At 48.0% G+C, this 15655-nt stretch overlaps 1 protein-coding gene across 1 annotated transcript in view; it reads right to left on the bottom strand.

The window, feature by feature from the left end:
• The window catches only part of LOC130027969 (guanine nucleotide-binding protein G(q) subunit alpha), a 278643-nt gene that overhangs the window by 175005 nt on the left and 87983 nt on the right, over window positions 1-15655 (bottom strand). The window contains exon 2 of the mRNA XM_056118723.1: window positions 2556-2740. Coding sequence (XP_055974698.1) covers window positions 2556-2740 — 185 coding nt within the window. The remainder of the gene's footprint in view (window positions 1-2555; window positions 2741-15655) is intronic.

The following is a 15655-nucleotide window of genomic DNA, read 5'->3' as shown; positions in this document are numbered from 1 at the left end:
AGTTAACCACCACACTCTACACTGAGCTCAGCAAGGAGGGTGTGAGATAGCAAAAAAACCAGGGAGGAGAGAAAGCAACAGTCCGCTGACCAGGAAGAAGACATTTCCTGAACAAGACTAAGGAAGGCAAAGAAAGAGAGGGCAGTGCTCAGGAGGAAGGAAGCGAAAGAAGGAAGCAAGGAGGATTCTTAGAATATGTAAATGTTGGGTGGAAAATAGAAGGAATGTGAATGCGTTATGAATACTTGTATTATATTATGAATGAAAGGAGGATAAACACTGAGGAATTTAGAGGTCACTATACACAAACATCACAGCATTTAGCATTATGGTAAGCAACCGAGATACAGGAGGTTTTCACAGGCTAATTTTGCTATCTGAGAAAAATGGCATTATTCTAACTTTTGATTACGTTCATTTGCAATTGAATGCTATCTGTCACAGAGGAGTCTATTCAACCAGAATTGATACAAAGAGCTCAAATAATACATGGTAAAATATTCTTTAGTGCGCTATACATCTTCTAGATGACACACAAGATAAAAGAAGTGCTCTTCCTGTAACATCTAACCCCAAGACAAGAGTCTAGAGGATTCTTCTGGAAAATCCACAGACATTTTAATTTGGGAAATTATGCTATCTATAATGTGTAAATTGGTAATACTTGTGTATCACAGATATATGTCTAATACATAACATATCAATCATACCATGCATGTAACTCAGTCAGGATCCATCAGTCCCCTGTACTAAATAGAGCATGTAAAAATGTAAAAAAGCCACTGATGTTAAATTTTTTAAAAAAAGGGAAGAAAGAAAGAAGGGAGGGAGGGAGGGGAGCAGGAGAAACAAAAGAGTAGTCTTCAACTCATTTTTCTCAGCTTACAAGAGAAGAAGCATGACACGTATTTCAGAAATACTACAGGGAAATTTCCTGGGAAGTGGGGGCAGACCCCAACTTTTATAAACTCAGACTGCTCAGACATCAGGTAGCCTCATCCTGAAGCAGGAACATCTTTAGATCCCATTTCTCCACATTCAAAACCATGTCCAAAGGCAAGAGAGACCGTACAGAGGTACAGAGGGCTAAGGCATTTGCCTTGCCTGTGGCCAGTCACAGCTCAATCACCAGCACTCCATGGTTCCCGGAGCACTGTTGGAGAGGCCCAGGAAACCCAGAACCACAGGGCCCATGCAGCATTATCAGGGGTGGGTCCAGGATCACTGAGAGGGGGGTGAAGCCCCCAAACTTCAGTGGGGAGCCTAACCACCATCCCTATATCCTGCCTTTTTTTTTTTAAGACTCCTAGAAGCAGAATCACTGTTGGTAGATGGTTTCTGTTACCCACAGAGAAACTCTCCTGCTGCTATAGGAAAATTAAGTGTCAGAGTATCAGACAAGAAACATCCTGTTAGTATCAAGGAACCATCCAAGAAAAAGAAATGCTGATGTTCCAGTGATTGGCGCTATAATTAGAAACTTCTAGATGGTAACAGAAGTGGAGGTGCACTGAATGGTTTTATTTGAGCTCTGACTCATCTCTGTGAGTTAGGTCTCGTATATGAGTCACCGTGGCTATGCCGGCTTCATGCTATTCCCTACTGATCCTGGGAGATGGGAAATATCCCTGAGCTGATTATTGGAGCTCTGAGAAAATGAAAAGTTCTGATTGAAGGTCCTAAAATAATCCACAGCTGCAAACAAGACCAGCACCTCTGAGCCCTGCAGACCCACGACTGGGCTCCTCAGTCAATCAGCAGGTTGATTACCGAGAAGAAAAAACAGTGGACTACACACAGAAACGCAAGATGTGTCTACCTGTAGTCTCCAAAACACCGCCCTCACCCCCGGGGGCTGAATGCACCCAAGGGGGCACAACCTCCCCAGCCTGGTCTCACACACCTCACCACACCCTGCGGTCATTTACTTTTTCCTGAATAAATAACCCAGTTTTTATTTTTTTTAATGAAGAGATCATCATGCATGGTACCGGCAACATGCATGGTACCGGCAACATCTGCTTGTTATCTAAAAACGCTGAACATGCCACTCTTGTTCCTGCATCCTTTTTCAGTGATCTTAAGGCCTGCACCACTTTAACACGATTGCAGGGAAAGGTGACTGGAAACGACAGATGGGTCTATTATGAAACAGAACCGAGCCTGAGGTACTATTGAAAAGGAAGCCACCAAACTCCAAATTCAGCTGGACAAAATGGTACTGCGCTGTTTTTGTTCTGCTAAGGCTTGGTGTCTGGGGGGTGAACAAGCCCACTGCCTAGTCCCTGGCTCCCATTCAGACTCAGAAGCACTGTCATGCGTGTCCCCTAAATCCTCCATCCCGGACGTGGCCAGGCATCCCTGCGTCTTCCATGTGCACGAAGAACACCGCACCAACGCTGCACACAGTTGTGACTTGAAAGGTGGAAGAAAGAAGACGCTGACACACAAGGTGTACCACCACAGAACACCGCGGTGGGGAAGCTGACCAACGCCAAGCTCTGGAGGCCACGCCATGGGACTCTGGGGCCGGTCCCGCGCACGGCCGCACCTACCTTATTGTGCTCATACTTGTAGGGGATCTTGAGAGTGTCCATGGCCCGGATCATGGCCTGCATGGCGGTGAAGATGTTCTGGTACACCAGCTTGGTGAAGCCCCGCTTGTCCTCATCTGAGTAGCCCGATCCGTGGATGATTCGCATCTGCTTGATAAACGTGCTCTTGCCACTCTCTCCTGTCCCTGAAGGAGGAGGACAGAAGCAGAACATCAGACCAATGTGACACCATCTCACTCGAGGCGTCGGCAGGGAATCTGTCGCAGCCCCGCCCCCAAGGCCCACCGGGTAGGCGCCTGACTTAAGGGAGGAAGGCACCTTGCTCAAGTCACCTTGCACGCAGCCGACTCAGGGTCCATCTCCAGCACCACCTGTGGCCGGTCACCTGAGCCCCACCAGGAGTGAGCCCTGAGCACAACTGGTGTGGCCCAACAACAAAACAAAGAAATGCACCTAGCTGGTGAACGCTTGGAAGGATCGGAGGGAAGGGCCACTGCTGAGACAAAGGTCAAGAAACAGGGACCACGGCGGGGAACCTCCCAGCACTGCGTGGAGAGGGACTAATGACCAGGTCATGGGCACTCAACAGCATAAAACAGCCCTGAGAGAGAGTGATCGCCCAGTGAGGCTTTTAGGCAGGATCTGGACATGATCACGTAAATGATGTCCATGGAGAGTGAGGAGGAAAACACCAAATCTCCAAACATCCCCCCTTATTGAAATGCCAGGAAGGAGGAGGGTTGGAGGACTCTAGTCCCACTCCCAGTTCCACCTGACCCATCCCGTGCAGCCTCGGAGTGCTGCCTCAGTGGCTTCCAGACCCCTGAGCACCACTTAGAGCTACCAGTCCCCACCCACACGTACCCACCACGAGGGGGTAGCGGGGGAGTTCTGGGCAGTGAGACTGTTGTTATTTTTATGAGGACGACTTCAACTGGGTGATTCCCAAGAATCACCTATTTGCGAGGAGCAACTCCATCCTTCCCTCAGTTCTTGAATAATCATGGGATACAGAAAAATATCATAACCTGAGGCAGTTTTCTGCATTGTCTCGTTTTTCCCTTCTTCCATATTTCTTTTCTTTTCCTATAGGCTTGAAGGGGCTGGAGCAATAGCACAGCGGGTAGGGCGTTTCCTTGCACACAGACGACCCAGGTTCGATTCCTACACCCCTCTAGGAGAGCCCAGCAAGCTACCGAGAGTATCCCGTTCCACACGGCAAAGCCTGGCAAGCTCCCCATGGCATATTCGATATGCCAAAAACAGTAACAATATGTCTCACAATGACATAATGTCTCGCAATAACAACAAGTCTCGCAATGGAGACATTACTGGTGCCCGCTCGAGCAAATCAATGAACAACGGCAGGACAGTGCTACAGTACTGTAGGCTTGAAGGCAAATCCCTAACAAAGCCACAAATGACCATGGGAAGAAGATGGAAGATATCACTGCATGGGATTCTATATTGACAACAAATACAAGTAAAAATCCATATTTTTCTGAATTTAAGCCGTTTTTTTTTTCTTTCCTTTTTTTGGGGGGTGGGGTAGGGAATGGTGGTTGGTGGTGACTGGTCAAAGCCAGTGGTCTTCAGGGGTTATTCCTGAAGATGTGCTCAAGAGTGACCCAGCAGTGCTCGGGGACCATGTGGGGTGTCAGGGATCAAACTTGAGTCATGGCCACTGCATCTGCGTGCAAGGCCAGCGCCTTCCCTCATCTTCCTCTCTCTGTCTGCCCTGTAGTTGTGTCACTGCATCTCTGAATAGCTCTCACTGTCAAATTTCCATTTAAGTTCAAAAGCAGTAGATATCTTTGTGTCCCCTAAGCAGAGAAATGCTTAGTTCATATTTAATATTTTAATGTATTTTTAAAAAAGCACAGATACCGAAGCTGGAGAGATAGCACAGTGGGTAGGGAATTTGCCCTGCACGCGGCCGACCCGGGTTCAATTCCCAGCATCACATATGGTCCCCTGAGCATCGCCAGGAGTAACTTCTGAGTTCAGAGCCAGGAGTAACCCCTGCGCATTGCCGGGTGTGACCCAAAAAAGGGAAAAAAACACAGAGATACCTTAATGACCTGCTTCCATATGACCATCTCCACTGATAAGGCATAAAAAGGACACTAACTGCTACCGATAGAGCATCTGTCATCATTTCATTTGGCTTTTCTGATGGTTCGACTTCATTACTCAGTCCACAAAGGAGCTCCAATCAGCAGGCGAGCTTTCGAAGCAGCATCTGAGTGGCTGCTGCGTCTCGGTAGACGTGAGCCTCACACGTGCGACGGAAAACACTTTCCCGCCCCACAATCCTGCAATTGCTCGTTCATTTCCTTTCAACAAAACAAACGGGAGCCCTTCAAAATACACAATCAACACTATACTGTGAAGCGGAATCACCCATTACTAATACGCCAAAGCCAAAAATGCTTAAAAAAAAAATCTTATGATCCCAACCATGAGTAGTAGGTGGGGAAGTAAACAAAACTCTAACAGAAATCATCTACCAGCAATTTTTAGGAAGAAACTAAGTAACCTTATACTATATGCCAGTGACTGAAAGGAAGGTTGGGCTGAGCAAAGGCTTCACTCCATGTAACTGCACTCTGCACTGGCACCAGCACTTCACTCCATGTAACTGCACTTCTCTGGCACCAGCAGCAGGGGGGAGGTTTCACAGCAGGGCGATCCCCCCACCCCAACCCCAAGCCCCCACCCCCGGTGACAGGTGCTCAAGCATGAACACTTACTCTGTGCAGTAAATTCACAGAGAACAGCAGGCCAGGTAGGAAGGAGCAGGCTGAGTGCAGCGGGCAGGAAGAATGGATCGGATGTCAGTGACTGACTCTGTACTCTGGGGGTAGGTAGCTGGGAAGAACATACACGGGCAAAGATACCAGCAACAACAAAAACAACTCGGCTCCTGGTTCTGTAGACAGAGTTCAACCATGGAGACAAGTCCTTCTAAGTATGTAACTGTCATACTTCTGGGCGGGCATTTTTTTTCTTTTGGTTTGGGTTCCCTTTTATTGGGGCAGGGGGGCAAAACACCCAGTAATGCTCAGGGGATTACTCCTGGCTCTGTGCTCAGGGATCACTCCTGGTGGTGCTCGTGGGACCATACAGGATGCCAGGAATCGAACCCAGGATGGCCGTGTACCAGGCATGCCTCTGGGCTGGTGTTTTTTGTTTTGTCCTATTTTCTTAAGAGGGGGTGCTGGGGCTGGAGCGATAGCACAGCAGGGAGGGCATTTGCCTTGCACACGGCTGACCCGGGTTCGATTCCCAGCATCCCATATGATCTCCTGAGCACCGCCAGGAGTAACTCCTGAGTGCAGAGCCAGGAATAACCCCTGTGTATCACTGGCTATGACCCAAAATACCAAAAAATAAATAAATACATAAATAAATAAAGCAGTGTCCTTAAAAAAAAAAAAAGAGGGGATGCTGAGAGGTGTTCCAAGCAGCGCTCAGCAGGCCTGCAGCCCCCTCCGGGAGCAGCTCAGTTGGCTGAACCAGATGGTTCTGTGAGGAGACAAGAACAGGAGTCAGCAGGACCCCCACTGGTGCTGGTGCCTCCAAGGCAAAATCCCGTGGCGCTGGGTGGGTCTGGGACACCAGGGACTGAACCAGGGCCATCCCCTTTTCCATGAAATACCGTAATTTGGTGTAAGGGAAAACAGCTACTCCCCAATTCTAGAGGATACACAAAGGGTCACTGCCTCCAGTGGCCACAGGAGGAGTGACTTGACGAATCTATTTGCTGAATGAAAGTCCTTTCCTACTAGCTGACTGGCTGTGAATCCAGCGGTGGAGGCACTTTCCACAGCACAGGGTATAAATTAACTGGACACATCGAAAGAAATACAATGCGACTTTTTCCCCAAAGTCACTGATAAAACAAAATCTAGCGCTGAAAGCCTTTTCATGAAATCCCCTGGGCGGAGGGAGGGCACTCCTTCTGCTAATTGGAATATATCAGATCAATTCGTAACTTTAACAAATACTGGCACACACGTATGCCCTGAGTCCAGCAGGACTTTTAACTTTTTTCCTCCAATGATCTCAATATACATGGTTGAAAATACTTCCCAGTGAAGCATTTGTATCTTAGGACAAGAACCCAGCTTTTTCTTGTCCCAGCTCACCAAGAAAACAAAGAGAGCCAGGTAGACATCTCAGGAGGGAAGATGCTTGCACACGATCCACCTGAATTCAGCCCCCAGAACCCTGCCAGGAGTAAGCCCTGAGCACAGCCAGATGTCACCCAAACCCTCCCAACCTCACCCCAAAGTTACCAGAAACGCTGGAAAGGCAGTATTGTGGTGATATTTCACATGTGCGAGGATCTGAGTTCAAACCCCGTCGTTCTCCACCTGCACTCCCCAAATAGAAACAAGACTATGCTATTTAAAAAGTCACTTCCACGCAGCACGCATACTTGGCTATGAGGAATACTTAAAATTTTCTGCTCCCCCCAAATCAAGAGTGTTGGGAGGATCCTCCCAGGATGGGAGAAGCATGCTGAAAGTAGACTATAGACCAAACATGACTGCCATTCAATACCTCTTTTGCAAACCACAGCACCCAAAAGGAGAGAGAGAATAGAGGGGAATGCCCTGCCACAGAGGCAGGGTGGGATGGGGGGGATGGAGTGTGGGAGGGATACTGGGACCCGTGGTGGTGGAAAATGGGCACTGGTGGAGGGATGGGTACTCGATCATTGTATACCTGAAACCCAAGCACAGAAATCTGTAAGTCTACAACTGTACCTCATGGTGTTTCACTAATAAAAATTTAAAAAAACGAATTTCTGCTCCCCTACCAACTGGATCAGGATAAAGCAGGAAGAAAAATGCCCAGTTCATCTGGCACACCCTTTTCCCATCAGAACAAAAGCAGCGTGGGGCTCAAGGCCTCCTCTGCAGCACATCACTTTGCAAGCTGTTAGGACGCGCCGGATTAGACATACAAGCTTGCACTCACGCACACCATCCAAAGCCTCCAGACTGGGCCTTGCCAAGATTTTTTCAACACGAGAACATTTCTGCCTCAGCCTCTGCCACAGATCCACGTTTATGCTCTGACATTGCCTCGTGCTGGGCATCTACAGGTTGATGTGGTCTTCGGCTCTTTGCACGAGGTCATCTGGAAGTAGTTCTGTCCCATCAGCCTCTGAAGGCAGGACGGTTTCTCTCAGCCCACGCAAATATCCAAATGATGGGTTTCTAACCCACAAAGGATTTTTCTTTTTAATTAAGGCACCGTGATTTACAAACGTATTCGCGGTTGAGTGTCTGGCATATACTGTGCTCTGTCAACCCCCCCACTAGTGTTAACTTCCACCCACCAGAGTCCCCAGGTTCCCTCCCATACCCCCCACACAGACTTCCAGTCTGCCTCCTTGACTGATACACTTTTCATTGTGGTTGTAGTCTGGTTCTCATGCTTCCCATACTGTTGGCTCTGCGGCTTAGAGATATGCATATACCATACCACGATGTCAGCGACATGCCTGAGACCTCTGACCATGCCCCGTCTGCTCCGGCCCCCTCTTTCTACCCTCCCTCCCTCAATCCTTCCCTTCACTCTCCTTCTTCCTATACTCTAGACTTCTTTTGGGTTTTTTTTTTGGTGGGGGGGCTGTTCTGGGGCCACACCAGTAGTGCTCAGGGCTCACTCCTGGCTCTGTGCTCAGGGTCACCTCTTGGGACCATACAGGATGCCTGGGTCAGCTGTGTGCAAGGCGAATGCCCCACCCACTGTACTGTGGCTGCAACCCATCCTTCCTATACTCTAGGGTCAAGGGTCATCTTGGTAATTCCCCCTGCTTCCATATCTTGCATTCCTCCTCGTTACTTTACATACCACAGATAAGTGTGGCGTACCTTACATGCCACATCATCTGGTATTTGTCCCTCTTCCTCTGATTCTCTTAAGTTGAGATCCTCCCCTTCCATCCAAGTTGCAGTGACCTGCGTGACTTCATCGTTCCTCACAGCTACACAGCATTCCATGGCGTTACGTCTTCACACCTTCAACCCCCACTCCTAGGTTGTAAATCTATTCTCAACAGCAATCATGGGCCCCTCAGATCCGTCTCTCCAACTCTGGCCGGCTTCTCGGACCTATTTTTATCAGAAGAGCTGGAGAGCACATTCCACCTAGCACGAAGGTTTCTCAGGGCCTGAGAGATGCCACTAGCGCTGTCACTGCTCTGGAAAGTTGGGCCGCCACTCCGCCACCAAGGCCCCAGCTGGAGGCCAATCCCCAGGTCCTGAATCAAAGGGATTTCAAAGGTTCCCATGCTTCGTTCCCTTAATCCTGAAAGAAAGGCCGGAAAATCTATCTTCTCAGAGCTGCTCACAAGCTGAACTAGGCCCACAGCGCTGCTACATTTTTCGGCGCCCAGGGGAAGAGAGAAAGAAATACCAAAACGGTTATAAAAACTGTGGTATTTGAAATCGTACAATGAATATGTTCGCTCCATCCTGGCAGTGCCTTTCATGACTGTATTTGGACATATTGTCAAGGCATCAGAAGTCTACATCTGAAGCCTTTAATTAATGCGAAGGTCCCGGCCAACCACCCCCCCACCCCACCCCTGCCTTGCCCGCCTGATTGGCCCGAGCCCAGAAAGAACACAGCAAAGAACAAACCCAGGATTCATGGGGCTGGATTACAATTCAAGTAACTGTTTCAGGTTCCAGGGTCAGGGCCAAGCGCCTATGGAATCTCAGCACCACTGAAGCTGAACTCGGGCTGCTTCCACAGAAACTTGGATGCAGTAGAAGCAGAAATTTCAAGAAAGTATTTCCTACCCACCAGCACATCACCAAGCCACACCTGCAAAGAATTAATAGCCCGAGATAAAAGCAATTTAGTAAGGCAGAGTCGGAACGTAAACCATGTGCTGTCCACATTCCAGGCTCAAGGCTAAGACACAGATTCGGCCTTCTCGACACGTTCCTCCCACCGGAGAATGCACTGGAAACTGAGCCTCGGTTAAAACCAAATCCATCGTAACTTCTTCACCTGCATCTTTCAAGGTGACAGAACAGAAGCCTCCCTTCATCCCCAGCAAGGCTGCAAAATACTCCTTTTCAAAATCCGACACAGGGAGACTGACAACCAGGAGTGGCTGAGATTAGTACCAGGAATTTTGCTCCATGACTTGGAGGCCAACCACATGTGCTAGGGGAAAAAAAGGCAGCTCAGATAGAGAATGGAGCACCAAATAAAGGGTGCTGGGAGGATCCTCCCAGGATGGGAGAAGCATGCTGAAAGTAGACTATAGACCAAACATGACTGCCACTCAATGCCTCTCTTGCAAACCACAGGACCCAATAGGAGATAGAGAGAACAAAAGAGAACGCCCTGCCACAGAGGCAGGGTGGGATGGGGGGATGGGGGGTGGGAGTGATGCTGGGACCCGTGGTGGTGGAGGATGGGCGCTGGTGGAGGGATGGGTACTTGATCATTGTATAACTGAAACCCAAGCACAACAATTTGTAAGTCTATAACTGTACCTCATGGTGTTTCACTAATAAAAAAATAAATAAATAAAAAATTAAATAAAATGACAAAAAAAAAAAAGAATCCAACACAGATTAACTGAATTTAGCATCACCAACTGTGAATGGTACTAAAACTATTAATGACCTAAATGACTGGGCCATGAGGACCTCATCTGTGTTTAAAGACCAGACAGGCACAGGCCAGAGAGAAGCAGGGAAGACCCTTCTTGCCTTGCATGCAACTGAGTGGGGTTCAATACCTGGCAGGACTGGCCCCTGAGCACACAGTCAGCAGTCAGCCCGGAGCACTGTGAGACGTGCTTCCTGCCTCCAAAAAAGATAAACAAACTGCACTGGAATGTAACCGACTGAAATGTAGGGGACCCCCGTCCCTGGGCTTGTCAGCAAGTAACCCCCCAAGAGAACTGACTGACACACTTCTGGCGTCCAAAACACCAAGCACTTCCCTGACATGTCCATTTCACCACAGAACAAACACAGTCCAGGACCAAGACAGCATCTCAACACCAAGCACTTGCAACCCAGGGCTGAGTGCAGCACCCACAAACCAAACCACCGAGCATCAGTTGGTCAATCTCCTGGACATGCCTCAAAGCACTAAAATGTACTCTGTGAAGGGGCAACTTTCATAGCAGTTTAAAAACCTTTCCTTTTTTCTTTTTACTAAAAAAAATTAACATCCACATATTTTGGAGATAAACATCTGCACACATTTTATGCTAAAAACTTTTTAGGAGGGCCTGTTTCTCCTCCCGCAGGAGCAGTCAGTGGGGAGGGAGGAAGGAGAAGAATCAGGATCAACGGCATTCCCATCGGCACTTATTTCCTCATAAACTCCATTTAATCAAAACATCGCCCCAAGAGCAATAACACAACAGGTAAGGCACTTGACTCGCATGTGGTGGACCAGGGTTTGATCCCTTGCACCCCATATGGTCCCCTGAGCACCATTAGGAGTGATTTCTAAACACAGAATAAGCAAAGACACCAGGTACGGCCCAGACACCAAAGGGGAAAGAAGTATTTTCAATTTACCGAAGTTTTTTAGAAGTAAAACAGAAGTTTTCAACGCAGAACTTTTTGGTATATTTCCAGTCACCATTTTTCAGGCAGAAGTTTTAATTCTTGCTCTACAATAAAACTGGAATAATACTACATTGTTCCTCTTCTACTTTTAGATGTTGTGGTGCTCGTTCCAAAGTTCTGGCTATTCTCCAGAAGTAGTTGACACTGGTTACCTGAAAGGCTGTCACAAAAGACGTGTGGTAATTTAACAATCCCCGGTCATAACACATTCGGGTATTTCTGATTGTTCATCTTTATAAATAATGTTGTGATAAGCATCCCTGAATAAATACCATTTAGAGGGGACCATATATGGGGTGCAGGTATGGCACTGGGGTCACACCCCGCTGTGCTCAGAGCTAACTCCAGGCTGAGCTCAGGGGACCATAAGGAGTGGTAGGGACAGGGTGCAAGTCAACTGTCTGCAAGGCAAATGCCCTACCCGCTGTACTATCTCTCTCTGCTGTAATTAAAAATAATAAAAGTAATAAAAAATGGGGTTGGACCTAAGGATAGTAGAGATAAGGGCCAGGAGGATTGCCCCATAGCTTGGACGTTGAATCTCATGTGCTGGGGGTTGAAAAAAAAAAGGTAGGTGGGATGGAGACCACTAAGGATGGTTGGAAGGATCACTTGGGATGGTAGATGCATGCTCAAAGTACACTATGGACCAAACATGACGGCTGCTCAGTGCCCATATTGCAAACCAAAACACCCAAAAGGAGACAGAGAGAAAGAGGGAATGTGTCTGCCACAGAGGCAGGCAGTGGGAAGGGGTGGGGGTGGCAGAAGGGATAGAGGGTACATTGGTGGTGGAGAGTGGGCACTGGTGGAGGGATAGGTACTCAAACATTGTTTGACTGAAACGTACTCACAAAACTTTGTAAGTCTGTAACTGTATCTCATGGTGATTCATTAAAATTTTAAAAAATGGGGCTGGTTTTTGTTGTTATTGCTAAGTTTTACAAATGCTTTATTTTATTTTATTCTATTTGGGGTTTGGGGCCACATCCGGTGGTGCTCAGGCTTACTCCTGGCTCTGCAAGACAAGCAACTACCCTGTGTACTCTCTTTGCCCTGAAGAAAAAAATCTTGGCCTTAAAAAACCTCTACTCTCAGAGGATCATAGGAGAAACGCAACGAGGAGAAGGAGCTGGAAAAGGTGGGGCCAGCCTGAAGATGTACCAGCTGACACAAACATCAGTGTTCAGCCCACACCCAGCGGGACTCAGGGTTTACTCCTGGATTTGCATCTTTACACATTTTTTTTTAATTGTTTCATAGTTTATCATGTGTATTCTACGGAACTGGCCTTTCTTGGTAAGGATTTACTGTTCCACCATGCTGAGACCACTCTCCGCACACATGAAGGTACTGGCAGAGGGACAAAGTCACGCGGGTTCCGGGGCCGAGATCTCCAGGCCTACTCGGATTTGGGCTGAGCATCCTCCACCCAGATCCTCCAAATTCCAGTAGGCGGGGGTCACACCCACCAACTGGCCCCCTGGCGCCATGTAATCCCATCAGCGGCCAAGACTCAGAGACTATAAAAACCAGCTCCCGGAAGAAGAACAGGGCAGTCTCCTGCCCCCGCGCCTGACTGTCCTCGCCGCCAGGGCCCCTTGGAGGGGAGCGGGTTGAGCTCCCCTCCAAGGGGCCACGCGACATCTTATTATGACATCTTATTATCTCATTCCTACCTTGGACAAACTGGCAGGCCACCGAATGTAGCCTGCCCAGACGGCAGAGTCTGGCAAACTCCCCGTGGTGTACCCAATATGCCAAATACCAGTAACAATGATGGGTCTCATTCTCCTAAAGAGCCTTGAATATAATCTCAGGGTTAGGATGAAGGAGACGTTACTGGCAATCGACGATTAACAGGATGATTTGTGATTGTGATTGTGATTTACTGTTCCACCGATTTCTTGGGATAACTAAAATGGAGGATTTGGGGGTAGGGTAGGGTTGGAGGAGAAGGAAAGGGTGCGCCCAAGCAATGCTCAGGGTCTCCAGCAGGATCCCCAGGACTGCTCAAGTCAGCCAGGTGGGAGGCTCAGTGGGAGGGTCATTCTCTGCGATGCTCAGGTTGGCCAGAGGGAGGGTGTGCTCCACTCCGTGCCATCTCTGCCGGGGCTCCTACCAGTCTCCAGGTTCCCGTGTCCTGTGTCTGTGCCTCTGCCCATTCCGCCTCTCTGCTGTGGCCCCACATCCCAGCCTAACTGTCTGCACCTTAATGCTCCATGGAACTGGTTTCTTTCTTGATGCTAGACCTTTACTATTTCACCATCAGTTAAAGGGCCTTCCCCAGCCTCCAAACGGAAGTAGTCCCCACCAGGCCCACTTCAGCTCCATACTATAAACCGCCCACCTCTGTCCAATCTCCTGCTGCCCTTCTGCCATCACCGGCCCCTTAGACTTGTTATCGCCTCTGTGGAAGCAGACTTTATATTCTGTCTTTCCACTTTATTTTTTAATTTTTATTAGTCAAGCACCATGAGGAACAGTTGTAGACTTACAAATTTTCGTGCTTGGGTTTCAGTTATACAATGATCAAATACCCATCCCTCCACCAGTGCCCATTCTCCACCACCACTGATCCCATTATCCCTCCCACCCCCCATCCCCCCCAACCCACCCTACCTCTGTGGCAGGGCATTCCCCTCTGTTCTCTCTCTCCTTTTGGGTGCTGTGGTTTGTAATAGAGGTACTGAGTTCTGCCTTTCCACTTTAAATCTTATTTCGTTTTCTTGTTTGGATACCATCCCAGGATGTGCTCAGGGAACCATAAGAGGTGCCAGGGATAGAACCAGATTGGCTGTATGCAATGCAAGAGTCCTACCCTGAGGTGTTCCCTTTGGTCCCATGTTTTGCAATAGATATTTTTTATTTTTATTATTATTATTATTATTATTTTTAAATTCCCTTTCCATTATCCTGCCTCTTTCAGGGCTTGCACCTAGTTTCCAGGCCCATGAGGTGCACCTCTCACACCCGATGGCTGCCCTATCTGGTCCTGAGACCCTCACAGCAGAGCCTTGGGGGCTAAGCACTCCTGCTAGTTTGTCTTGTGAGGCAGGTGTCTGTCACCTGGAGCTGTCCCCAGGCCCCAGCGATTATTGTTTCAATGCCTAGAAGATTATCAGGCATGTAGTTTGCACCCAACTGAAATATAAATAAATGAGTAAAGCTGAACGTCTCCAAGCACTGGTTCAAAATTTTGAGCTACTGACTAAAGGTAAATGTCCCCATCACTGGGGACTGCAGTGACATACAGTCTCTGCCGCTGAGGTTAAGGCATGTCCCCAGTGTCAGCGTAGCACAGGCCAGCACTTTCATGACCTGTCTCTGAACTGCAAATGGCATGATCGACAATAGCTCTGGATGTTGATTTTTCTTTTGATTAGTGTGGTGCTAAATATTCCTCCTGATCACGAGGGTTTTGCTAATCATAAGTCTCCGTCTTTTCCCACTTCATCTGCATGGTGAATTTTTAGAGTGTTTTTTCAGTATTAGTCTGAGCCACAACCTCTGCTTTCCTTGGCTTATCTTCCTGTCAACACAGAATGTCATCTACTCTGGCCTAGGAAAGGGCTTTGGCTAACCAGGTGAGCTCACCTTTGCCACAAAGTTGGGGAGAGGAGGACTCAGGTGGGCAGTCTCTTCAGAAAACTGGGCGAAAAGCTTATGAGGAGGGAGAAATAGATCTAGGAATAAAACCAGAGCTCAGCTGTATGTGCCAAAAAAAAACAACAGGGGCTCCAGAGATGGTACAGGGGGTAAGATCTTATGAAGCAACCAGCACTGGTTCAAGGCACCACGAAGGATCCCCAAGTCCTATCAGGGCAGGACAAACACCAATGAATAAATAAAACCAAAATCAAAACCACTTAAAAAAAGTCAGAAAGGAAAATAAGGACGAATGAATGAAATAGAAAATTTATGTACCAAGTTTTCCAGAAAATGGCGATAACTGGTTATGGAAATATGAATAACCAAGAACTCCTTTTGGCTTAAAAGTGCAATTATCCTGGAGCCAGGGAGATCTCAAGTTTAGCGCACACAGGCTCTGCCTACCAGGCTCCAGGCTCAGTCGCCAGCACTGCATGGACCCCGAGCACCTCAGGATACAGAGAAGTGACAACGCCACTTGTGGTGCAGTTCAGACTGCATTTTATTGTACAGGTACCCACAGCACTGAACTGGGACTTTAAACAGGAAAGTAGTAAGTTTGACCTACTCGAAGGATGAATTACAATAACAATCTAGGGAGGAATTTTATTATTCCGAGTGAGTAAAATGGGATGCGGCTTCGCCGCTGCAAGCATTATTACTCAGTGGCCGCTCATAGTAGTACTTAGCAACAGACAGTGCATGTGGCCCTGGGTTCTGTCCATGGCACCAGAGAGAAATCATCCCACAAAAGACTGGAGTTCGATTCCAGATGGCAGGGATCTGGTGTGGAAAGTGGAAAGATCTGGAATAATCTAGTCT

The sequence above is a fragment of the Sorex fumeus genome, unplaced genomic scaffold, assembly GCF_029834395.1.
Source record: "Sorex fumeus unplaced genomic scaffold, SorFum_2.1 ptg000038l, whole genome shotgun sequence".
Classification (NCBI taxonomy): Eukaryota; Metazoa; Chordata; class Mammalia; order Eulipotyphla; family Soricidae; genus Sorex; species Sorex fumeus.
This window is presented reverse-complemented; position numbering and strand designations above follow the sequence as displayed.